General features: G+C 39.4%; 1 protein-coding gene across 3 annotated transcripts in view; it reads right to left on the reverse strand.

The window, feature by feature from the left end:
* Positions 1–4,498: 4,498 nt before the first annotated feature.
* Positions 4,499–27,500, reverse strand: part of LOC106876554 (neo-calmodulin) — a 25,347-nt gene continuing 2,345 nt past the window's right edge. The window contains exons 1-5 of one of the 3 annotated variants that reach the window (XM_014925147.3): positions 24,317–24,455; positions 13,598–13,631; positions 9,135–9,278; positions 8,008–8,250; positions 4,499–7,215 (exon numbers count right to left, since the gene is read on the reverse strand). In XM_014925147.3, coding sequence (XP_014780633.1) covers positions 7,190–7,215; positions 8,008–8,250; positions 9,135–9,278; positions 13,598–13,619 — 435 coding nt within the window. In that variant the 5' untranslated portion in view covers positions 13,620–13,631; positions 24,317–24,455 and the 3' untranslated portion in view covers positions 4,499–7,189. Of the gene's footprint in view, positions 7,216–8,007; positions 8,251–9,134; positions 9,279–13,597; positions 13,632–18,080; positions 18,288–24,316; positions 24,456–27,500 lie in introns of those variants that run through there. The other 2 variants (XM_014925146.3, XM_014925150.3) reach the window with 2 other exon arrangements.

Consider the following 27,500-nt stretch of genomic DNA (forward strand, 5'->3'; position numbering starts at 1 on the left):
CGAGATCTAATCGGCTGAGATTAATCATCAATTTCAGGCTAGGATGCGCTAAAACATAAATACACACACACACATATATATATATATATATATATATATATATATATATTATATGCATATACAAGCGTCGACATATGTGAGTATGCGTGTGTGTGTACGGGCGTATCTATGTATGCATATATATATATATATATATATATGTCCGTATGTATGTGTGTGTATATATATTATATATGTGTGTGTGTATATATATATATATGTATATATATATACACACACACTTACGTACACAAATACAACGCATACGTAATTACACACACGCGCATATGCACACATGCACACGTATAAATATGGCGAACCAATTGTTTTGTCTCAGCAGTGACATCATCACATGATGAATGTGGAGGGTGGTGGCGATGGTGCAGGAGTAGAGACCCCTAATGCGCCGTCCTTAATTGCTCAACTCAGTAAACGCTCCAACAACATCGCTGTTCACCTTCTCTATGCTGAATTCAAATTCGACTCTGGTATGTCAAAGAACTACCAGTTATGTAATACGTTCAAGTCCATTGGCTGAGCATATACATGCACTGTGTGTGTGTGTTCTCTTCTGGTTTTAGTTATTTAAATCCTTTCTCTGAAGAAGGAGCTGGTCTCTAACAAAGATACAAAGCTCCATCTTTGGAATGTTGATAACGAAAACAACGTCACATTTTAGACTTGAGAAAAGTCTTGTATATTTTTACTGTTCCCTTTACGGATTGTGTTTGTAATGTGCAAATCAGTTGGTTGATTTCTTTTTCTGCAAATCCAAGCTTATCCAGATTATCGCTTAGGCATTTACTCACAAAACCGAACCCTCCAATTACTATTGGTAGATATGTGAATTTGTAATCCGGATAGAGAAGCTGGAGGTTTCTAAGCAGTTGTCATCTTTCGCTTTGATTTTCAAAGGGATATTCATTCACATCAGTAAGACAGCTAACCTCTATGACGGTATTTAGTTTTTCCTGTCTGTCTGGATGGATGGATGGATGGGTGGACGGATGGACAGACGGACGGACTGATTGATTGGTTGATTGATTGATTTACTTTCTTTTAATGTTTGGAAGTCTACCTACAAGGAAACAAAAGCATCATCGCTGGAATTTGTATGACTACTATAATTGTTACATACTTAACTTGAGCAGAGTCTTGCATATTTGTATTGTTCCACAACAAAGCTGGCCTCAGCGGAATTTGAACTCAGAACATGAAGACGGAAGAAATACCGCTAAGCATTCCGTCCGGCCTGCTAACGACTCTGCCAGTTCGCCCCGCCTTAGAATTAACAACAAAAACAACAACAACAATAGCAGTAATCCTTTCTACTAAAGGCACAAGGCCAGCAATTTGGCGGGAGAGGGAAAGTCTATTAGATCGACCCCAGTACTCAACTGGTACTTATTTTATCGACCCCGAAAAGATAAAAGGCAAAGTCGACTTCGGCGGAATTCGAACTCAGAACATAAAGACAGACGAAACGCCGCTAAGCGTAGCCCCGCATCTTACTAACAATGGCGAATAAAGTCAATGGACCTAATTTCTTACAGAAATATGATTTGGCACCACAGATCCTTCCTCTACGTTATTCTTCTCATTTTATCCTTATATGTCTTGTATTTTCATTTCTATTTACTTTCATTTCTTAACATTTCTCTAATATCATTGCACATAACTTCATTATTTATCATTTATGGCCAACTTGCAAGCTGGGGGTAACTTGCTAAATGGATTTAGCTAAATTGGGCTTAATGACATGTGTGTGAACATATGCATTCATGTATATAGGTATGCGTGTGTATGTATACAAATCTATGTATAAATATATATATATATATATATATATATATAAATATATACATGTATTATATATATGTATGCGTGCGTAATATATCTATATATCATATATTTATATATATATTATATACATATGTAATATATATGCACACACAAATATATATGTATACTTATACACACGCATACATATACATCACTCTATTACCGGTTTCAACTTGAGGTTGTGACCATGCTGGGGAACCGCCGGTTGGACTAATGATTGTATGTATGCATGCGTGTATGTATGAATGAATGTTATCTCCCAAATATTATTTCCTGTAACGAGTAAATCCAATACATTTAGTTTCGTACACAACGTTGATTGACACGAAATGTTTTCTTATTTCATTTATAGTTCAGCATGATAGCTTTTAAATAGGCTCCCTTAATATTTATTACCTGTAACCTGCTTAATAGTAAGAAGTGACATTCTAAACAGATTTATGTAAATTAAAGGATAAAGATATACATAACCGTAGATAAGGACATCCAGGGTTCAAAACGATTGTAAAGTTTTTTTAAATTTAAAAATATGAAACTCTACACTCGCCTTTCTGTATTGGTGCTACAAAGTGATTCACTCTCGATTAAACCAATTTTAACACAGTAAATACGATAGAAATATATTTGTGAGAGAGAGAGGGGGGGAAGGAGGGAGACAGACAGAAGAAGAGAGCGAGTGTGTGTGTGTGTGTGTGTGTGTGTGTGTGTGTGTGTGTGTGTGCGCGCTATATAAGGCTACTTGAGATTACGCGAGTTTTTACAGAGCTTCAAATGCTGTTTTAGTTATTAAGTACACACGTAAGAATCGGTAACTCGTGTTGGAACATCTTTAATTGTTATTCTCTTGGCAGTGGAGTTGCATTTTCTTTTTCTAAGAGTCGGTGGAAATTGGTAATATGTCCATAGAGTTTGCGTTCGACAAAGTTTAATTACACTATGCGAATACATTCACGCGTGCTCTTCTATGGCTGTCCACATGCGTCACAAGTCAGCATAGATCCTTCTATGAGGTTTACAAAGGATTTAAACGCATGAAGCACTCATTCTCAATGTTGGAATGTAGTTAACGAAAACAATGTCACATTTTTAACTTGTGCAAGTTGTGTGTGTGCGTGTGTGTATGTGTGTGTGCCTACACCCTTCAAGATGTCTTTTATCCACGTAAAATCAGAAAATATATTTAGATCAAATTCCACAATGATAAAATCATTTCACCAATACATTATATAAGATCTATGATGATAATGATGATGATGACGATGATGATGACGACGATGATGATGGTGGTGATGATGATGATGGTGGTGGGGTGGATTGTAATCACAGTTCGTGAAGGATATTTAACTATTATATCTACATAGACGTTAGTTTCTTATCGTTGTTGGTGCTGACAATGATGAAGGCGATGATGATGATGCATATAATGATCACAATTTTGAAAATAGTGATGATGGTGATGACGATTGCGACAATGACTCCACCCGTGACCAATTCATGAAAATATGCTAATCAGAACGATTATGAAAATGATGATAGAGAGGATGAAAGGAGGGTGTGGTGCCAAAGATTTGGAGTCTTCAACGATGATGATGATGGCGGTGATGGTGATGGTGATGGTGATGCTAACGTTAGCAATGAGTTGTCATCTTATTTAACAAAACGTCAACTTATCAGTAAACATAATCAGTAAACATAATCAGTTGAAAACGGCCGTTTATGGGATCAAATGGCAGCGAGTCCCCTCTCTCTGTTCTTTTTAAAACAACTTCACAAACATGAAAGGCTTCAATACATTCATCCTCAGCGTTTCGTCTTAACGTCCACTTTTCCTTGCTTGCATGGGTCGGGTGGCATTTGTTAAGGCAGACTTCCTACAACTGGATGCCCTTCCTGTCGCCAGCCCATATGTTTCCATATATGGTAATATTTCTCCATGGCTGGGCATATTTTCACTGCAGATGGGGAACGAACGACACCACATGTATGAGAGTGACACTCGTTTACAACATTATGCACTACTGAAACAAAGACTCACATACACACACGGATAATATATATACACATGCGATGGACTTCTTTCAGTTTCCATCAACCAAATCCATTCACAAAGCTTTGGCCAGCCCAAGGCTATAGCTGAAGATATTAGCCCAAAGAACCACACAACAGAACTGAACCAAAAATCTTGTGGTTGGGAAACGGCTTTCTTAACTACACAGGACTGTAAATAATTATGTGGTCACTTGACATGCTGGATATAGGAGCCAAATTTCCTTCTAATCATAGTGTATTATATTAAAGGAAGGATAATGTCTTGCTATGCAGGACATTATTTTAAAAATTTTAAACTTGTCCAACACCACAGAGAAGGTAGAAAAATTATATGGACACGGCTATCTTGGTTCCATCTTCTTATTGATAAGAAGTGGAGAAATTTTCAGAAATATTAAGCAAGGGCTGATAGTTGTCTGTTTGAGAACCACTGCCATAGACAGAAGACATTGTCTGAAAGAAAAAGTACAAAAAAAGAGAAAGAAACAGAAGGATGGTCATGTCCAGAACAGCTTTGATCATAGCTGACCCTGGGTTAAACAACAACAGAAATACAACAACAAAGAGATAAAAATAACAGAAATTCTTTATTCTAAATATGTTCTTAACAATTTCTCTGTCCCCAGATTAATACATGTAAAGAAACAGGGTCCTGGGCAGAGAGAGAGAGAGAAGGGGCAGAGCATGAGTGATTGTAGGGATTCCATTAACAGATAGGACTAAATACCACAAGGCATTTGCCCAACTGTCTACCATTTCTGTCATTAACCAATAATGTTTCTAATTGAGGCACAAGGCCAGCAACTTTGATGGAGGAAATGAGGTTAGTGAATACCACTGACACCAGTAGTTGACTGGTATTTTATTGATCCCCCAAAGGAGATGAAGGGTAAAGCTGGCCTTGGCAGGATTTGAACTCAGAACATAAAGAGCAGCAAGAAAAACCACAATGTGTTTTCCCCCAAAGCTATAACAACAACAACAATAATAATAATATTAATAGTCCTTTCTACTGGAAGCACAGGGCCTCAAATTTGGTGGGGGAAGGGATTAAGTCAATTACATCAACCCCAGAACTTAACTCGTATTTATTTAATCAACCCCAAAAGGATGAAAGGTAAATTTGACCTCGGCGGAATTTGAACTCAGAACGTAAAGACAGACTGCTAAGCATTTCGCCCAGCGTGCTAACGTTTCTGCCAGCTCACAGCCTTAAATGAAGTCATAATAATCCTTTCTTTTATAGGGCACAAGGCCTGGATATTGTGGGGAAGAGGACAGTCGATTACATCGACCCAGTGTTTCACTGGTACTTAATTTATCAACCCCAAAAGGACGAAAGGCAAAGTCAACCTCGGCGGAATTTGAACTCAGAATATAACAGCAAGCAAAATACCACCAGGCATTTTGCCCAGCGTGCTAACGATTCTGCCAGCTCACCACCTTTAATAATGATAATAATTTCATTTAAATGGCACAAGTCTACAAAATTTGAAAACGAGAGGAGGGGTGACAAGAATAATTAATTCAACCCCAGTATCTAACTGGTATCTATTTTATGGACCTTCAAAATAATGAAAATCAACCACATCAGGATTTCAAACTAAGAATATAAATGTGTGTAAACTTAATACCACAAACTATTATGTTTGATGCTCTACCGATTCTTCTGTCTTCCACTCTAATACTCACAATGATTTTTCTAACACAGGCACAGGGCTACAAATTTCAAAGAAGAGGCTGTTACAAGATTATTTTAACCTCCCCACCAAAAAAATTCCCCAGTAAATGACAGGTATGTTATTATCTCAGAACATAAGGGGGCGGGAGGGAGGTAAGCAAGAGACAAACCTGCAGGAATGTGGGTTGTTACTATGTAATGTCTGTGGGAATGTTGAAGTTGATGAGTTTAATTTAGTGGAGGGTCCAGGATGGATTGGGGAGGACGGGGTGGGGGAGTAAAGAAGGAGAGAAGAGAGAAGGGCTGGGAGCAGAGAGAAAGAGCTGGAGAGGGGCATAAAGGATGAACAGGGGTGGAGGCTGAACAACTGTTAGACAGACAGGTGTCAGAGTCATAAAGAGGGGACAGAGTTTGGGTGGCAGGGTTTTTAAGAGATGGGGAAGTAAATAGATTCCTTGAGGAGACAAGGCAATGGGGATTAGAGGTTTAGATGGTATTTTGAAAGTGTGTCAGGTGGGTGTATGTATTGAGGTGAATGGGGATTAGGGACCACTTTGTTAGATTCTGGGTATTTTTGTTTCATATTTTGTTGGTGTCATTTCTGGGTGTGATTTCTGGATGCAGTCGGGGGGGGAGGGGTCTCTGAGTGTTTTGTGTGATTTTGTTTTTGAAAGGGTGTAGTTTGGGTACAAGTAAGGAGAGGGGTAGCAATTTAGATATTTAGTGTTACCACAGGTATGGTACAGTGTGTATGTGTGTTCAGTTTTGAGGAAAAGAGGAAAGAAAAAAAAGAGAGGTGGTGATGTTATAACAGTAGTAGTAGTAGTAGTAGTAGTAGTCCATAGAAGTATGGCAGTGGTAGCAGTAGTAGACATACAAAAGTCTACTAGTAACTACTAGTAGTTATAGTAGTGGTGGTGGTGGTAGCAGCAGTAATAATAGTACGAACAGTTGTAGTACCACACTTGTAGCAGTTAAGTAGTAGTAGTACCACCACTAACAGCCTTGCAGTAGTACTACCACCACAGTAACAGTAGAAGTAGTAGTAAGAGCAGTAGTAGTATCACACTATTAGCAGTTGTACAATAGTATTAGCAGTAACAGTAGTAGTAGTAGTAGTAGTAGTAGTAGTAGTAGTAGTAGTAGACATACAGTACTAACATAGCAGTAGTAGTAGTAGTAGTAGTAGCAGTGACATCAAATTAATTAAATCTGATACAAAAGTTTAAATCAAATAAGCAGAGAGCATGGGAGTGGGGGAGGGGTACTGGCAGGGTTGAGAGAATGTGTGTGTGTGTGTGTGCACAGATGTGCATGTGTGTAAGAGATCTATGTTGTGCATCAAAAAATGGATGTGTGTGTGTGTGTGTAATGAAGAAATGTTTACTGAGCAGAAGCCGCCCCAGAAGCAAGGCAACAGCAGCAGCAGCAGTAGCAGCAGCAACCATCCATCCTCTGATGCATTGTCCATCCAACAAGAGAGTCCAGTCAGCAGAAGTCACTCTGTTAGTTATCATCAGGTGTGCCCCCCCAGGACCCAGCTGGACCCACTGGTGCCCATTGAGGACTCGAAGATCTTTAGGACCTAAGGATCTTTACAAAATCTGAAACAAAAAGAAAACATCAGTGTCATTTAATGTCTGTCTGAATAAATAATAATAATAATAATAATAATAATAATAATAATAATAATAATAATAATAATAATAATCCTTTCTACTAAATGCACAAGGCCTGAAATTTTGGGGGAGGAGGGGATTAAGTCGATTACATCGACCCCAATGCGTAACTGGTACTTATTTAATGGACCCCGAAAGGATGAAAGGCAAAGTCAACCTCGACGGAATTTGAACTCAGAACGTCACGGCAGACGAAATAGCGCTAAGCATTTCCGCCCAGCGTGCTAACGTTTCTGCCAACTCGCCGCCTCAACCAGAACAACAACAATACTTCCAAAGGATCGAGTTGTTACCGAAATGTAAGCTAAACTCTGTGGAGAGAATAAAATGAAGGGCGGCGGCAGCAGTTGTGAGACGCGTGGCAGGGGTTTTGAATTTGGAACAAAGAGGAACAGTAAGATCTTGACTGAAAACCTCAGAAAATAGGGATTAGTGTACAAGGAGACTAATAAGTGAAGGAAAGGAAAAAATGAGTTTAAAAACGATTTTGAAAATATCAAGGGAGATAATCCTAGCAAAACTAGTGTGTAAGCAAGGGGAATAACTCTGGCTTATAACATTGAAAAAAGAGCAGGTGACAAGGGGTTATTAACCTACCCCATTTCATTCACAAGGTTTTGGTTAACCATGAGCTAACATAAGAGATACCTATCCAACAATGGGACTAAACTCTGAACCAAATGCCTCTGACAGACTTCTTGACCAATGGACACTTACCATCATAGTTAACTCTTCCGTCGGCTGTAATCTCAGCTTCCCTGATCATTTCATCGACTTCCTCATCAGACAGTTTCTCACCAAGGTTCGTCAACACATGACGCAGCTCAGCACAGGAGATGTAACCGTTGCCGTCTTTGTCGAACACACGAAACGCTTCTTTCAGCTCGTCGTCTGTGTCCTGGGTTATCTGCTGTTTCGAAATGATGCTCACAACATCCTGATCGGTGAGTTTACGATTTCCTGAAAGCAACAAATATACATTCCAACACTGAACTCATCTAAATGTCAGCAAACATACAACAACTAAGCATGAAATTAGCATACGCTGATCGACCAGTACATATATATACACACTGTTTGAGAATATACATCTTCACTCACTATATATATATATACACACATACATACATACATACATCCTTCTCCTTATAATTCCTGAATTTAAATTTTAAATTCATAATCCAACTTCAAATGATCTCCCTTGTAAGAGGTGTCGCCACTAGATCAGGAATTCTCAGCCAGTTTTTATCAATGGACCCCTTTGTTTGCTATTTTATCCTAGCAGACCCTCATAGTCATAAGATGTTGAAAAACTAGTTTTATAGGAACTCCCTTCAAAATTCCTCTTTTGGTTTTCACACATTAACTTGTGTGGGTTGAATTATGTAAAATGTTAGAGAAAGAAACCCAGCTGTTTCTTGCAATACAGACCAATACATACATCTAAAGCAGAAATTCTTTCAGGGGCTCTAATATACTGTTTTGTTGCATGGAACCCCAGAAATCTTATATGGACCCTGGTTGAGAACCATTGCATTAGAGGGATCATGTGTGTTTTAATAACTTTAAATTCAAAAAATCTTTTTTTTCAAAATATTGTCACTGCAGCAGTAAATTTTTTCTAAAATGTCAACAGCAGCCAAATCTGCATCAGATCGTTTCTCACCATCATAAAAAAGAGGAAGGACATCTTGGAAGAAAATAATCCAAGATATTGAACAGACGAAAAGACAACAGTGCCAAGTGTGGAACCTATCTGACTAGAGATCTGCTCAGCCAGGCCAACCTGGGGTTAAACAATAACAACAGACAAGAAATCAAATAATGAATCATTCGTTACCTACCACTGCTATCAATGGCATCTCGAATATTTTTCACTTCAGCTTCTGTCGGACTGTAACCGATCGCTCGCATCACGGTCCCAATGTCTTGTGAGAAAATACAGCTGTCACCATCTTTGGCAAACACAACGCAGGCCTCTCGGCACACTGCAAAGAGTAGCACATTGGTAGGACTCAATGATTACATGTATATATAATATATATATATATATATATATATATATATACAGAGAGAGAGAGAGAGAGAGAGAGAGAGAGAAAGAAAGAGAGAGAGAGAGAGAAAGAGAGAGAGAGATAGAGAGAGAGATACACACACAAATATATATATAAATATATATAATTATAAATATATAGGGATTGACAGTAACCTGCTTCTCCAACATACTGAGAATTCAGAAATAGCAGTCAAGGAACTACTGATTTCAAAACTACAAATTATTACTCCAGATTGATAGCGATATAAGAAGGTTTTTTTCATACTGAGCTACCCGGCAGAATTGTTAATTATTAATTTTATTACTAATTGATGATTCCCTGCCCTGCATATCTATAAATATATATATATATATAAATTGTAAATCCAAAAGAAAAAAAATAACAACAAAACTACAAAGGGTTCCGCGGTACACGTGTTTCAAGCTTTACGTATATATATATATATATATATATATATATATATATATATATATATATATATATATATATGTGCCAGAAGGGAGGCTAGGCGACAGGTTTATTTAGCCAGAGGGGAAGCAGATAAGGAAAGATTTGCCAATGTTCTGCGCCGTGAGGACCAAAGACTCGAGGTATTTCGGGTTGCAAGACAGTGTAGGAGAGAGAATAGTGATGTTGTAGGAGAGAAATGTGTTCGCATGGATGATGGTACGCTTGCATTAAATGAGGATGCAAAGAAAGAGGTCTGGAGATGCCACTACGATAGATTGCTTAATAAAGAGAATGAATGGGAGAAAGAGAGCCTGCCTTATGTCGACCCAATAGAGGGACCAGCTATCCGAGTTGATAGTACCAGGGTAGATAAAGCAATTAAGAGTATGAAGACCGGGAAAGCCCCCGGCCCATCAGGAATCACTGCAGAGATGCTCAAAATATCTGGCAGTGTTGGCTATAGCCTAGTCACCCGTATTACGAACCAGGTGATACACGAAGGAGTCATACCCTATGACTGGTGTAGCAGCATCATAGTCAACTGCTACAAAGGTAAAGGGGACGCTTTAGATACAAATAATTACAGAGGCATCAAGCTGTTAGATCAGGTTATGAAAGTTACAGAGAGGGTCATAGCCCAACTAATTAGGGAGCGAATCAATTTAGATGAGATGCAGTTTGGGTTCGTGCCAGGTAAAAGCACTACTGATGCCTTATTTCTAGTGAGACAGTTGCAAGAGAAATACCTAGCCAAGGATAAACCTCTGTACCTGGCTTTCGTTGACATGGAGAAAGCCTTTGACAGGGTCCCCCGATCCCTTATCTGGTGGTCAATGAGGAAACTTGGGATAGAAGAATGGCTAGTGAGAGCTGTGCGAGCCATGTACAGAGATGCGGCCAGTAAGGTGAGGGTTGGAAATGAGTACAGCAATGAATTCCGGGTAGAGGTAGGGGTCCACCAAGGTTCCGTCCTCAGCCCCCTATTATTTACCATAGTCCTCCAGGCAATCACAGAGGAGTTCAAGACAGGTTGCCCCTGGGAGCTCCTCTATGCTGATGACCTTGCCCTAATTGCGGAGTCACTATCAGAACTAGAGGAGAAGTTTCAGGTGTGGAAGCAAGGTCTAGAACTGAAGGGCCTTAGAGTCAACCTAGCTAAAACCAAAATCCTAATAAGTAGGAAGGTAGATAAAACACAAACCCCTTCAGGTAGATGGCCCTGCTTAGTATGTAGAAAAGGAGTAGGTAGTAACTCTATAAGATGTACCCGGTGCAAGCTATGGACACATAAGAGGTGCAGCAACATCAAAGGCAGGTTAACTAGCAAGTTAGTTTTTGTTTGTGGCAGATGTTCAGGTGCAATAAAGACTGCAAACAAACAGGAAACAACTTCTATCTCATTCCAGGGTGAAAAACTAGAGGTAGTCGATAGCTTCCGCTATCTGGGCGACCAAGTTAGTAGTGGGGGTGGGTGCGCTGAAAGTGTAGCTGCTAGAATAAGAATAGCCTGGGCAAAGTTTAGAGAGCTCTTACCCCTGCTGGCGACAAAGGGACTCTCACTCAGAGTAAAAGGCAGACTGTATGACGCATGCGTACGAACAACCATGCTACATGGCAGTGAAACATGGGCTGTAACTGCTGAGGACATACGTAAGCTCGCAAGGAATGAAGCCAGTATGCTCCGTTGGATGTGTAATGTCAATGTGAATACCCGTCAGAGTGTAAGTATCTTGAGAGAAAAGCTGAACATTAGAAGCATCAGTTGTGGCGTGCAAGAGAGACGATTGCGCTGGTATGGACATGTGGTGAGAATGGAGGAGGATAGCTGCGTGAAAAAGTGCCACACCCTAACAGTTGAGGGAGCCCGTGGAAGAGGTAGGCCCAGGAAGACCTGGGCTGAGGTGGTGAGGCAAGACCTTCGTACATTGGGCCTCACCGAGGCGATGACTACGGACCGAGACCTTTGGAAATGGGCTGTGCGTGAGAAGACCCGGCAAGCCAAGTAAGATCGTTGCCAGTGCCCCTGGACTGGTTCTTGTGCGGGTGGCACATGAGATGCACCATTTTGAGCGTGGCCGTTGCCAGTACCACCTGACTGGCTCCTGTAGGATTTTCGAGCGAGATCGTTGCCAGTGCCCCTGGACTGGCTTGTGCGGGTGGCACATAAAAGACACCATTTCGAGCGTGGCCGTTTTCGTGCGGGTGACACGTAAAAGCACCCACTACACTCTCTGAGTGGTTGGCGTTAGGAAGGGCATCCAGCTGTAGAAACTCTGCCAAATCAGACTGGAGCCTGGTGTTGCCATCCGGTTTCACCAGTCCTCAGTCAAATCGTCCAACCCATGCTAGCATGGAAAGCGGACGTTAAACGATGATGATGATGATGATGATGATGTATACATACATACATACATACATACAAATATGCATATACATACATATGGGATAAAATATATGAAACCCAGTACACCCATCATGACTACCCGTCTGAATAGGATACACCAGGCACATGCATCACAACCGTATGTGCGTGACATGGTGATCTCATATCAAGATAAACAGAGCTGGCAGAGGCATTAGAAGGTCAGGCTAAATGCTTAGCAGCATTTCACCCGTCTTTCTGTACTGAGTTCAAATTCTGCCAAGATCAACTTCACCTTCCATCCCTCTGGGGTTAATAAAATAAGTACCAGTTCAACACAGGGGTCAATTTAAACAACTTACCCCCTTCCTCAAAACTGCTGGCCTTGTGCCAAAATTTGAAACCATTATGATCACCACCACTACTACAACCACCACTACTACTACTACTACCACCACCACCACCACCACCACCACTACTACAACACATCAACACATATGTTGTTGTTATCTCACTACAAGTAAAGGGGAGGGGTGTGGATCTCCTCAAACTGCAAACCTGGTGCAAACACTTCCACTAAAACTCACTGAAGGGCCAGGTGGTGCTGTTAAACCACCCATCAAATACACACAGTTCACCCTTTTACACTCTGTGTACCCCGGTGACCCATTTACAATATGTACCCAGCTGTCAGCTCCATATTATGCACAACTGATATTGTATATATATATATATATACACAAAGCTTGACAGGAGGGCCAGGAGGAGGACATGTGGACTTCAACTAAATGAACTGATGTATATTCATTGCCAGAACTGTTGTAGTGGTGTTTGAGTGGTAGTCATGTTGGGAGTGGGGTTTCAGTACCCAAACATGGACGACCAGAACTGACCTGGGATTAAACGTCTAGTATGTGTGTGCATGTACATAAACACACACACACAAGTATATATTGACATAATATATATATATATATATTCTTTTAGTCTTTTATTTGTTTCAATCATTTGACTGCGGTTATGCTGGAGCACTGCCTTTAGTCAATATACATATATATATATATATATATATATATATATATATATATATATATATATATATATATGTATATATATGTATGCATGTATATACACACACACACACACACACACACTTATCCATATACCGTCCTACGCTGAGGTTGATCATTCTCTTTCATACATATTCTCTCTCTTTCTCTCTCTCTCTCCCCTGGAAGAAAAGGAGTTTTGATCAGACCTAGAAAGGGATGGGCACCACCAGGTTTGACAGTAATTGAGGGTCCAAGGAAGAGAGCAGAAAGGTTAGGGTTAACAGGCAGCATCAGAACTTAATATGAGGGTTAGCTTTAAGGTTAGGGTTAAGATAAGAATAAGGGTAATTTTCAAAGACTGATGAATAAATTTGATAAATACTCACAGTCCATCTTTTCCCGATTCATTCTTATTGTAGCCTGAAATGAGAGAAAAATTGAGCAAAATTGAGATTTTACAGAAACAATATATACACCCTTCGGTTTATACACACATCAGACCCTGAATTTATAAACAATACATAAACATTAGGTTTATATATATTCTGTAGGTTTTCCCTTTCCCCTCACATATCCACTTACCTGCACACAATATGCCCCTGTTGAATCCCTCCCCCCACCCCCTCTAGCTCCTATTTTCCTTTTGAAATCTTGTGAGCTCACTAACCTACCCACCCTCTCCCGTCTCCAGACCCCTTCACTATATACATCCCCACCCCTTGTAACCTGGGTGTATGGCCTCTTCCCCCTCTCTGCCACATCTTCACCATCTGAGGAAGCCATGTCTCTCTTCTCATGCAACACCCATTTTCTGTCCCTCAAGACTAGTCCTCCCCACCCCAGTTGAGGAATCTTGTCCTGCAAGCTATTTTGGTCATCTTACAAGTGCTGAAGCCACGTAAAAAGCCACCCGGTCCACACTCTGTAAAGTAGTTGGTGTCAGGAAGGACATCCAGCCATAAAAACATAGAAACCATGCAAAAACAGACAGGAGAGGTTGACGCAGTCTTCAACCTATCAAACTGTCCCACCCATGCCAGCATGGAAAAATGGATGTTAAATGATGATGATGATGGTGATGATGAATATATAGTTATGGTATATTCTGTTAAGAATGTAGTAGAAAATAGTATAAAGCTCAGATTTACCCTTTAAAACAACAACCACTTTAACAGTAAACTGGAAGGAGACTGTCATGTGTATATATATATATATATATATATATACTGGAAAGCGGACGTTAAACGATGATGATGATATATATATAACTATGTGTATTTCTTCTATCTTAATGAATAAAAATTCTTCTGATAGAATAAATGGGTTAATAGAAACCAATGTAGCAAAGAACACAAAATAACTGTGGTTTAGTTCCTGTTTTTAAGGCAGGAACTTGAAATTTTGGGTATTTGAGTATATTTAAGAATTTAAGGGATGGAGAAAACGCATGTTATAATTGCATACTTATCAAAGATCCCTATGGATCACACAGGTTGTAATCCTTTGAAACATATGTAGGAATAAAGTATGCAATTATAACATGCGTTTTCTCCAATCCTTAAATTCTTATATATATATATATATATATATATATATATATATATATAGGGAGAATTCACAAAAAAGCAAAAGACGAAGACAGGCGGTGTAGACAACAAACAGATGTATTAGTTTAACACACAGGAAGTGAAAAAGTCTTTAACGTTTCGAGCCTACACTCTTCTACAGAAAGAAACAAGGAGAGAAAATAAAGAATATATAGTGGCTAGCGATCTATCATGGCGAATGCTGGACAGAGGGGTCACACAGGAGAGCTAGGAAGAAGTATACATTTGTGCGTCTGTGTTTGTCCTGCCCCCACCATCGCTTGACAACCGATGTTGGTGTGTTTACATCCCCGTAACTTAGCAGTTCAGCAAAAGAGGCCAATAGAATAAGCACTAGGCTTACAAAGAATAAGTCCTGGGGTTGATTTGTTTGACTAAAGGCGGTGCTCCAGCATGGCCGCAGTCAAATGACTGAAACAAGTAAAAGAACACTGATACAATCATGGCCGCGTGGTAAGAAGCTTGCTTCCCAACGACATGGTTCCAGGTTCAGTCCCACTTCATGGCACATTGGGCAAGTGTCTTCTACTATAGCGTCAGGCCGACCAAAGTCATCTGAGTGGATCTGGTAGATGGAAACTGAGAGAATCCCATCGTACATATGTGTGTGTGAGTGTGTGTTAGTCCTCTGCCACTGCTTAACGACCAGTGTTGTCGTGGTTAATCCCCATAACTTAGCAGTTCGACAAAGGAGACCAACAGAATGAGTACCAGGCTTTAAAACAAAACTATTGGGGTCAATTCATCTGACTAAAACTTCTTTAAGGCACTGCCCCAGTATGGCCACAATCCAATGACAGAAACAAGTAAAAAAAAAAAAAAAAAAAGGAACACCTCTTAGTTATAGTACCAAATAGTATCCCTACAAATAAGGCCACTATTATTTCTCTGTACTAGTTATACTATTAACTAGTTTATGGAAGAGTTATGTAAACATTAGAATAATTTCTATGCATGAAACAGATCCGAATAAAACGCTGACTGCATAGTTTCAGACGAAATGCCCCAAATATTTGTATTAAAATTTGAATGACCAAATATTATTGAGGTCGAATATATCACAGCGATTAATTATTGTGATGAGGGGTGGTCGGAAGAGCTATGCGGAATGTAGCAAACCTACTTGCTCTGTGTCTGAGTGTGTATAATGCACACACACACTCATACACACACACACACATGTATATGGGAGAGGTGGGTGAATTCAGATTTGTGGGAGGGAGCATAAGCTATATCATTGTGTAGCGTGTGAACGTGGAAGGGCGCAGTTAGAGAAGAGGGGCAGAATATGCATGTGTGTGGTGATGGCGGTGGTGGTGAGTGGGGGAGGGTCACCAGTAGCCATATCTGCCCTCACCTGCCTAACTACCTGCTCTCTTCTCGAGTCTAATCTCTCAGCTATTTCCTACTTTAGCCTCACTCTACCAACTGACATCCTGTTCCCAACGCCACCGCCACCACCCTCTCCACTCTACTTATTTCTACACCACCAACACCACAACCCGAGCAGCAACTTCACTGCTACCACCCTCCCCATTATCAGAACCACACACATACACGCATACATACAAATATACACTTCACCCGGGAGAGGCAGACGTACTACTATGGGTGGTAGTAGAAGTAGTAGAGGTGAAGGAAGTAATAATAATAATAATAATAATAATAATAATAATAATAATAATAATAATAATAGTAATGGTTTCAAATTTTGCCACAAGGGCAGCAATTTGGGAGGAGGGGGGATGAGTCGATTATATCGACCCCAGTACACAACTGGTACTTATTTTATCGACCCCGAAAGGATGGAAAGCAAAGTTGACCTCGGCGGAATTTGAACTCAGAATGTACCAACGGATGAAATATTGCTAAGCATTTTGTCCAGCATGCTAACGATTCTGTCAGCTCGACGCCTTAAATGAACATCACCATCATGCAAGCAGCACCCTTCATCTCCAGTTTTCCATGGAAACATGTCTGATCATGGGGAAGCATTATCTTTCCTGGAAATAAGGGAGGGTTAGTGGCAGGATGAGCATCCAGCTGTAGAAATCTGCCTCAATGCATGGAAAAGTTGATGTTAAAACAATGGCCATGGTATATACATGTACAAACACACATTTCATAATCGTCATCATTGAAAGTCCGTTTCCCATGCCGGAACAGGTTGGACAGTTTGACAAGGAGCTGGGGCAGCCAGAGAGCTGCAGCAAGCTCCAGCTGTCTGTTTTGGTAGGGGTTTTAAGGCTGGATGCCCTTCCTAGCACCAAACACTTTACGTAGCACAATGACGAAAGCTTTTTTACATGGCGTGAGCAGAGGTCTTTTTAAATGGCGCCAGCATGGGTGACATTCATAACACTCAGACTATACACCTGTACATATATTTATGTATGTATGCACATATATAAAAATAGGTATGCATGTGTGTGTTTAAGCATAGTGAACTCAGTACAATTATGTCAAAGAGAAGACTTTGTATAATTGTAGAGTTACAAAGATCACAGTGACTAGCAGATGAAACTGCCAGTCACTGTGACATACTGAATTTTATTATGTCCACTGTATACACATACGGAAACAGATTAATAGCTATGTAGGTCTACATGATAATATATGTATATATATATATATATATAATGTATGTATGTGTGTGTATATATATATATATATATATATATATATATATATAAATAATTTATGTATGTATGTGTGTGTATATATATATATATATATATAAATAATTTATGTATGTATGTGTATATATATATATATATATATATATATATATATAATTAATCATTCTTGGACAAGGATATTATTGACACTGATTTTGAAGTTTCAAACCACTGAAGTCATATGTGTGTGTTTGTGTGTCTGTTTATACACACACATAAAGAAAGAGAAGTGGAGGAAAGATAGATTGAAAGGTGAGTGGATGAACAGACAGACAGACAGCTACTGACACTTTAATATAGATATACATATATAAATATATATTTACACATGAAGAGAAATAGATCCAGCTATAAATATCTAAAGATACATATGTGTGTATATAAATATATATGTACACACACACACCTATAAAGATTTATATAAACACATAACGATTTACACATAGATAAGAGATAGTTACACATAATATGTACACACATCCACACACACATATATATACACACATACATCAGATACACACAAACAAAGAATGAGAAAGTTTGAGAAAATAAAGAGAAAAGAAATAAGAAACTTCAATATTCACCATTATTTAAGTTGGTTTTCCTTGTGAAAGATAAATAAGTGGAAATATATAAACTTGGATAATAAGCACAACTAGTGCTACTACTATTACTAATAAATACTGTTGTTACTGCAACACCTTAATGAGAGAGAGAGTGACGACGAACAAGCAGGTAGGCTGGGCGTTGTCTCGCACAGTTGGTCTCACAGGGAAATAAGGTCAGCAACTGAAGCTATGAAGGAAAGTTTAATAAAGAAATACCACCACCACCGTCCCCGTTCTCACACACAATCTTTTGTGAATGTGTGTGTGTGTGTATGTGTGTGTGTGTGTGTGTGTGTGACCACACCTCTCTCTACTACAATGGCATAGAAAGACAGTGAGAAACAATGTGATCACTGGATCTGCTAGAAATATGTCCCAGCTATCACCTTTCTGTGTCAAGTTAGGAAGAATGCAAAAGACAAGGGAGTCCTAAATAGCCCTAATATACAGGGTTAACCGTGGCTAAATTGCATTTAAGACCAGGTCAGCTGGAGCAAGGCTGGTCTTGGGATTTATTTAATGAAATGGTGAATTATTTAAAATGGTGTGTTTGTTGTTTGTCAGACTTGGATTATTGAAACGAAACAAGTTTATAAAATTTTGGTTTTATTTATTAAATAAACATTGACTGAAGCAAGAGCACATTGGATAATGTTGTCATAGATACACTGTACCTGGACAATAAACAGCAATGTCATGGCTGGAAAGCATTTGAGTAGAAGTCTCCTTGTTCAGAGCTGACCTACGGCTAAACAACAATGATATATTCAGGTTAGCAAGTCAACAAGTTGTGCCTCTATAGTGGATAGCTTGTTCAATCCTGCTGGAAATAGCAGCCAACAGTCCTTCAAACAACAACTTGTCTTAGCAATGTAAAGGAGACACTGAATAATGTAGTCTTAGATACACTACGTCTAAATAATCAACAAGATGGTCACATGTGGAATGTGCTTGATCATAGGATTTCTAAATCAGGGCTGAACCAAGACAAAAGACCAATAAGAAAGGAGGGTCCCATGAGATGATGTAGTCCAAGATACACTATACCTAAATAATCAACAAGATGGTCACAGTTAGACTGTCTCTAACAAAGAGGGCTTCGTTGATCAAAGCTAAACTACAATTAACCACTAACATTTATTATTTTTGGAGATGAAGAATCTATAAAATGTCACACAAAATGCTTTGTCATGTTTGATTCTGAGTTCAAATCCTACCAAGGTCAACTTCACTTTTTATATTTCCAAGGCCAAAAGAAAATGTACCAGTCATGTACCAGGGTCAATAAAATTGATTATTCACCTCCTTTGAATTTTCAGAGTCTGTGCCTACGATAGAACCATAGAATTGTTACCAGGCCAGGAACAACGCTTCGCAGCATTTCATCCATCTTTACATTCCGAGTTCAAATTCTGCCGTGGTTGACTTTGCCTTTCATGCTTTCTAAGTCAATAAAATAAATACCAGTTGTGTACTGGGGACAACAGAATCTCTGTCGCACCCCCTTGAAATTGCTGGCCTTGTGCCAAAATTTGAAACTATCATCATTATTATTATTATTATTATTATCGTTAAGATGGTGATCTGGCAGAATTGTTAGAATGTGGGACAAAATACTTTTTGGTAGTTCATCCGTCTTTTTACGTTCTGAGATCAAATTCTGCTGAGGTTGACTTTGCCCTTCATCCTTTCGGGGTCAATAAGTTAAGTGCCAATGTGTGTGATGAATTTCAGTTGCCACCAACATGATTTGAACCTGAATAGACAAAAGAACTGATGATTGATAGTATAGCACAAGGTCACACACTGACCTCGAGAATGGTTTTTTAGCAGAGTTCAACATTGCACAGTTTTTCATCCAGATGGAGCCACAGGCAATTTAGAAATGGCACTTCTTCAGTTTATTGTTCTCACAGAAATGGAATTCAGAGATGAACTTGGATCAGAAAGGGATGTGAGGAAAACACCACAAGGTGTTAACTTTGTTAATTTGCTGACCATTGCTACAATAATAATAATAATAATAATAATAATAATAATAATGAGCATTCAGAGAGCGCAAACCTCTGCCATGATTAGCCGGAGATGATTTTTAAAATGAGAATATCTGAAATAAAAAATCGACTGCTCTCACAAACGAGAATACTACAAATGAACCTGACCACTCTCAAACAGAAAAATAATCCATATTCCTTGTCTGGTACCTGATCGATCCCAATGGGAGTCATGGAATGTGCAAGTGGGTGTGCAGGCTGTGTTTGTAAAGCTGTTTGTGTGTGTCATCTGGGTAATGAAAATATTTGCATGACTTCAGCGTACACGTGTCAATAAGTCTTTGGGAGTCACTTCGTAAAAGTTTTGGAGATGTTTTGGTTGAAATGCAACAGGAACTTTGGTAGAGAAACGTAATGGAACATAAAAAGTATAATTGTAATCAAATGCATTCTGTATCAAGGTTTTAAATTCTGGTCTTCCTTTAGTAATCCTGTTGTTTTCGATTGATGTATCAAATTATGTATATATGTAAAGTGTTAAAATGTATGTATAATCTCCTAATATAATAATGAGCCTTGTCTTTTTATATATTTGTGTGTGTGTATAGGATTTTCGAGCGAGATCGTTGCCGGTGCCCCTGGACTGGCTTGTGCGGGTGGCACATAAAAGACACCATTTCGAGCGTGGCCGTTGCCAGTATCGCTTGACTGGCCTTTGTGCAGGTGACACGTAAAAGCACCTACTACACTCTCTGAGTGGTTGGCGTTAGGAAGGGCATCCAGCTGTAGAAACTCTGCCAAATTTAGATTGGAGCCTGGTGTTGCCATCCGGTTTCACCAGTCCTCAGTCAAATCGTCCAACCCATGCTAGCATGGAAAGCGGATGTTAAACGATGATGATGATGATGATGATGATATATATATATATATCATAGAGCCGGAGAGTGAGGTGAAGGTAGAGGAGACAAATGGCAAAGAGAGTGTTGTATGAATGAGAAATGAAGGAGGTGACAGATGAATGAGAAAGGAAGGAATGAAAAAGCCGATAAATGGCGTTTGAAGTATGAGTGTATGTGTGTGTGTGTGTAAAAGAGAGGTATGTTTGTGTGTGTGTGTATACCCACTTTTGCAACGTAACTCTGCCATGTTTTTTCTTCTGCCTAGAATTAACCAATATCTAATATTTCTTTTCAGCTTGCAACATTAACAAAAAAATGAGTCTTACTGGATGGTCATGGCTGAAAACACTTTTGATCATAGGATTGCAGTTCTGGATTAACCTAGGGCTAAATAAGAAAACAAAAGAATGTCCTGGTGGACAGGACATTCTGACAAGTCATTTCAGCAGGTTCTGTCCCCATGAAGAAATAACAGCTAAATTTTCCTCAAACTGGACAATATAGCCCCTGATATAAAAAAATGGGATGGTCGTGGCTAGAATGCCTTTTATTAAAGTTCTTATTTAATCATGTCCGAGCTGGAGGTGAACAAACTTTAAAGATTAACTCCTCCAATAAGACAGCTGCACATTGATGTATGCACAAAAGCACACAAGTGCAAACATGTAGAAACAGCAAGAAAACAATGCAGTTCAATAAGATTGGATCAATAGATCCGGATTATGGACAGATTAGCGGCTCAAGTATAAAACAAGACCATCCAACGGATATAAACAAATGTTAAACCAGGAAACCTCTTTGTTGTGGCTTAACCAGCTAAAAATAGCAACTAAATCACCCTCACATGTTCTAACTTATCAAATAAATAAACATCAACTTAGTGTAGTCATATAACAGAAACAACAGACGTGAAGGTCATGGCTAGAATGCCTCTGATCATAAGTTGGCTCCGTTGACTACCACTACAATCATCAATAATATTATGACCATTCAGCTCCACTACCAACACCACAGGATGATCATGGTGGGAACATCTTGTTCTATTGTGGCAGGGGGTTGACCTGGGGTTAAATAAAAACAACCTCCACCTCAGTGGCCTACAAAAAATGTAATAGGTTCAGTTCCTCCTGTTCCAATCCACTAATGAAACAATGGATGTGGTGGCTTTCATACAGTGACCAGTGTCCACCAGACACATCTCTACTGCAAGGACCCCTTAAAAAGGATATTCAAAAGCTCTACGAAAACTTTAAGGGGTACGCTTGCACCCTGTACTCCTGCATATGGGTTCAACATAAATAAAGAGGACACACAAAATAATAGAGTCCTAGAAATTCCAAAAAGCTAAGATGGTCAACTTTTGGAACGGCTTGGATCGTAGTTTTGTTAGACTTCATGGCTGACCTGGAACTAAGTATTAACCATTTACTTCATGTCGTATGAACATACCTCAGTTTATAAATTTTGTTAACTGTTTGGCGTTTGGGTGGAGGTGAGTTTTCTGGCATGTTTATTTACTTTTTTCCGAGACCAAAACAATCACTAGTTTCTTGAGATTACAACTAAGAATACAGGTGTGTTTATGTGTGTGTGTGTACATACATAGACATTGAGAGAGTTTCGTCAACACACGTGATGAATATAAAATACACATGGAATGACGTGCAGGTACAAGTATACAGACTCACACTCACGTCTTAGTTCACTTCCTCTACATAAACCTGTTTGTTTCGTAATCAAACGCCCACTATTTCAGGTTGTAACTGGATTTCAGGTGTGACTAACACACACACATCAATTTAGATAGATAGATAGATAGATAGATGCGTGTGAGTGTGTGTGTGCATAGAGAGACACAGTGTGTTTGTGATTGTGTACGCGCGTTGCAATGACTGGAATGGTAACGATATCAGGTAACGGATGTAGTAAATATATTAACGGACATCTAGTTTGACTGTATAAGCATAGCTCGCCATGTATGTGTGTGTATTATATACATGTATGTAATGTATGTTTGTGCCCATTCTATGTCCCTGTGTCCCGTCTGTATAGCAAGTGTGTCTCGTTTGACACCGAATGTCCCACAATATCCTCGTGATGGATGAAAGATTCAAATTCCATGCGTGGAAAAAAAATACCAAACTGAAATCGGAGCGAAGCCCTCGGACATAAGCTAAGAGACATACTCATCTCATAGCTCAGTCTAAATCTAACATTGTGGCCCAATGGGGGTGTGGTGTACCTTTCTGGTAACAACACAAGTCCCAAGAAGATAGACAGGTATTATAGTTTAAAGACATTCTGTTTCTCCTTGGTTTCTGGTGATTAAAAACGTTTTATTCCCAGGCAGCAAAATATATTACGGAATTAATAAAAGATTTTGGTTCTCTTACCTAAGCATGCTCTCGTCCTGTCTTTGAATATCAGAATTTTATTATAACAAGAGAAGAGAATGCACGATTTAAATAAAGAAAATCAGGTCCTAAAAGTTCTTCATAGAAGCACCTAAAACCTGAAGGTTGTGTAGATTTGATTCTACGAAATAATGGTGTGTAATATATATATATATATATATATATATATATATATATATAGGTTAGATCATGTGTACATAGAAAATACGTAAGGTGTGTGTACAGACAGACAGACAATCATATATATATATAGGCAATATATATACAGAGGCTATGTAATGTATGCATAGAAAATACGCAAGGTGTGCGTATGTACACAGACATGTAGAAACTATGTTACGTGTATTTATATACATACATACACACATTTCGACTTTGCTAACTGAATCAGAAACGGTAATGTTAGCTAATAGTTTCCATATGTCAACAGGTAGAAACAGATAAATTACATATAACACCACAATGGATATATATTGTATTACACGGCACAGTGTTTTACAATATTGTATTCGACTATATTCCCTACCACAGATATGTACACGTCTGTCTCAGATTACATAATGTTACCTTGAAGGTAATGTAAAGCGGCAGTTTGTCTGTAAATGGTATAAACAAACGCATAAATATGGATGTATATATATTGTTTTAATTTCTAATCGGAATCAGAAACCAAAATAACAATATTCAATAGATTATAAAGAGTTAATATATTATATATTGTGGAGCAATATTGGTATTTTTCCATGTCTTCGATCGCAAACTAAATTATTCTTCAGGTGAATACGATTCGAAATAATGGTATGTCTTTGGAACTGAGAGAGAAGCAAGGAAGATGTTGCTTGCAGAGGAAGTGAAAGTGTTACTAAGTGAGTGTTCTATGAAATAACAAACAACATCTGACTTACCTGGATGTTTGATCAAAGACAGGGAGGGTTGTTGTGATGGAAGAAGACCACTGCAACGGTGTTTAATGTCTTGTAATATAATAAACCTGAAGACGATCCAGCGAAAAACGTTAATATATGAGAGAAGGTGGCGGGAATTAATTGATGGTGTTGTTGTTGCTTACCTCCCTTGGATCTGGACCTTCCTCACACTACTACTATTCCACCCCTCTCTCTCTCTATTCTTCTATATTATTATTATCTGCTTCCCAACACCTACTTCCTACCATTGTTCGGATTTCCTCTTACCTTTACTCCCCCATCATCCTCCTCCTCCGTCTCTCTACCACTCCTCTTTTCTTCTACCTCTCCCTCTGTCTCTCTCTTTCTTTCCATCCCTTTCTCTTTCTCTGTCTCTCTCTCTGCACGCACACATACATATAGTGTATATATGTGTATGCGTGTGTGTGTGTCATTGTGTGCGTGTTTGTCCCCCACCACAACTCGACAACCGGTGTTGGTGTGTTTGCGTCCTCGTACCCTAACGGTTCGGCAAAAGAGTGATCGGTAAAATAAGTAAGAGGCTTTTAAAAAGAATGAAGCATTGGAGTCGACTCGTTCGACTAAAATTCTTCAAGGTGGTGCTCCAGCATGGCCGCAGTCACGAAAGATTGAAACAAGTAAAAGATAAAAGATTAACAGATTAGAAATAAAAGCAAGGACGAAACAGAAAAAAAAATGATGTTGGACCTTGGCACGGTCTCGGCCATGTTTCTTCTCACTGATAACATAATGTGTGACTCGTATAAAGATTGAACCTGCTTTCAAATATTCCATTTCTATGGAAACTCATGACCCTTCCAGATATCCAACAATCCCATGAATGCCCCCCACCCCCGCCTTATTCGTCGTCCCCTCTTCAACTCAACGGATGTTATCGTTCGAATTAAGAAACCTTAATTTAATGTATTCTTTCCTTGTTGTTTAAACCAAGGTCAGTCTGATCCCGTGGATCAATGATCAAAAGCGTTCCAGTCGTGACCATCCTGTCTTATATTCAGCCACAGTTCTCTCTTCTTTGCTTTCTCCAACAGTTTCTACTTCCCGATGTTTGATCCCTTTTTTTCCTTCCAACCAATTCCTCAAGATTCACATCCATTACCATCCTTCTTCTTCCTCTGCTTCTTTTCTCTTCAGTCTTTCTCTGCTCGTCACTAAATTCTCCCTGGGCCCTCTTTCCTCATCACGCAACCCAAGAAATCTCAGATGCCTGGGCCCTCTTTCCTCATCACGCAACCCAAGAAATCTCAGATGCCTGGGCCCTCTTTCCTCATCACGCAACCCAAGAAATCTCAGACGCCTGGGCCCTGATCTCACGAAGCAGTTTCCTATTTACCACAGCCCAGGTCACCACTTCCTCATCAGACACATTGTCTGTCCAGGCCATCCTCAATATTCTCCTCAAGAACCACATTTCACAGTTCTCCAAGACCCTACTCATTTCTGATGCTAGAGACCATTCCTCACTTCCATACATTAACACAAGGTAGACATAGCAGCTCAGTATACCGGTATCTAGGACTACACAATTTAATGTGGCTATTTAGTCCGAATCAAACCTGATCTAGCAGACCTAGGAAATTCTAAGTGGTTCCTTAAACTGTTAGAAACAGCAGCCAAATCACTTTTAAATACTTACACTCTTAAACATACACTAAGCCTATCTTGATTAAGGTAGTAGACAGGCTGGTCATGGTTGGAACGTTTTTGATAATTACTCTACTCCATCACAGTGACCTGATACCGCACAACAACTTTAACAATGACAAATAATCATGAATTATGACTGTGTTGGGTGGGGGATGTCAAGTGATTTCATTAACGTTATCATTATACTAGATAATCAAAAAAGAAAAAAATTGTAGCCCACGAACCAGCGTGCCGTGACGAGATATCTAAATATATTTTTAAGATATTATCTCGCGAGACGGCATAGTTTGAACTTGTCAAACTCGATTTAAATATCTATTGACGTGAACAACATTGGAATTAATGTTAGACTAATAAACACACACACGCACACACACACACACACACACACACACACACACACACACGTGTGTGTGTGTTTAATATGTATGTAGATAGATGGGTGGATATCTGCGTAACTATACAAACATGGGCGCGAGCATATGTGTTAAAACATATATAATTATTGTTGGTACGTATGTATGTATGTATGTATGTACGTATGTATGTATGTATGTATGTATGTATGTATGTATGTATGTATGTACGTATGTATGTATGTATGTATGTACGTATGAAGCCCTGCAGTTACGCGTGTCCATCTGTCTAAAATATTGATTTCAAATTTTGGCATAAGGTCAGTAATTTGGGTGGGGGGCGGATAATTCGATTACATCGACTCCAGTTTTCATCTGGTAGTTATTTTATTGATCTCTAAAGGACGAAAGCAAAGTCTACCGCGGCGGAATTTGAACTCTCTTCTCAACGACTTCTACGACTGCCTTCACAAATACGACGGCACACACCACACCATAACCCCTTTATTCGGTTTAGGACAGTTCACTTGCTATCCTACAGGAGTGTCCGGATTTCACCACAACAATTAGTTGGCTTCAGATCTGCAAGTGGAGAAGAACTGGGATGAGGCGACAAGCAGAGTAACCAATCTCACCCAGAAATGAGCCGAGAGAAAGTTCTCCTTGAAAGGTCGGCCATCGTCACATATCACCACCCGACTGGCGTACCTTGCCCCAATTCATGTCTGACTAGACTGGAGCAACTAACCTTCCGTTTTCTGTGAAAGAGACGTGTTCCACTGGTCAAGCGCTTTGTTTTTTGTCAATATCTGCTGAGTGGAGGAACTGGCATGCCGTGGTTGATGATTCGCAGATGTGTACTGAGGTCGCAAAACCTCCTGTGGTTCTTTGACGGCGAGCAAGTGTAACCGCCGTTTGTCAGGCTCGTTTTTTTTTTGTTTTTTTTTGCAGCTCGTCTCTTTGACCGAGCTGCAGTCATGGAACAAGTATAACCCAAGGCGGGGTGTCAGGCGCTCACCAACCCTTTGCTAATCGAGGCAACGCGGCCGTTGGAATTTCAACTTTAACGTTCTCGGGGGAAGTCTGGACATCGAAGGGAATGAAGTGGCTGGTCTCTTCGGGGTGACTTTCAGCCGAAG

Source organism: Octopus bimaculoides, chromosome 11 (assembly GCF_046866305.1).
Source record: "Octopus bimaculoides isolate indiv1 chromosome 11, ASM4686630v1, whole genome shotgun sequence".
NCBI classification, from domain to species: domain Eukaryota; kingdom Metazoa; phylum Mollusca; class Cephalopoda; order Octopoda; family Octopodidae; genus Octopus; species Octopus bimaculoides.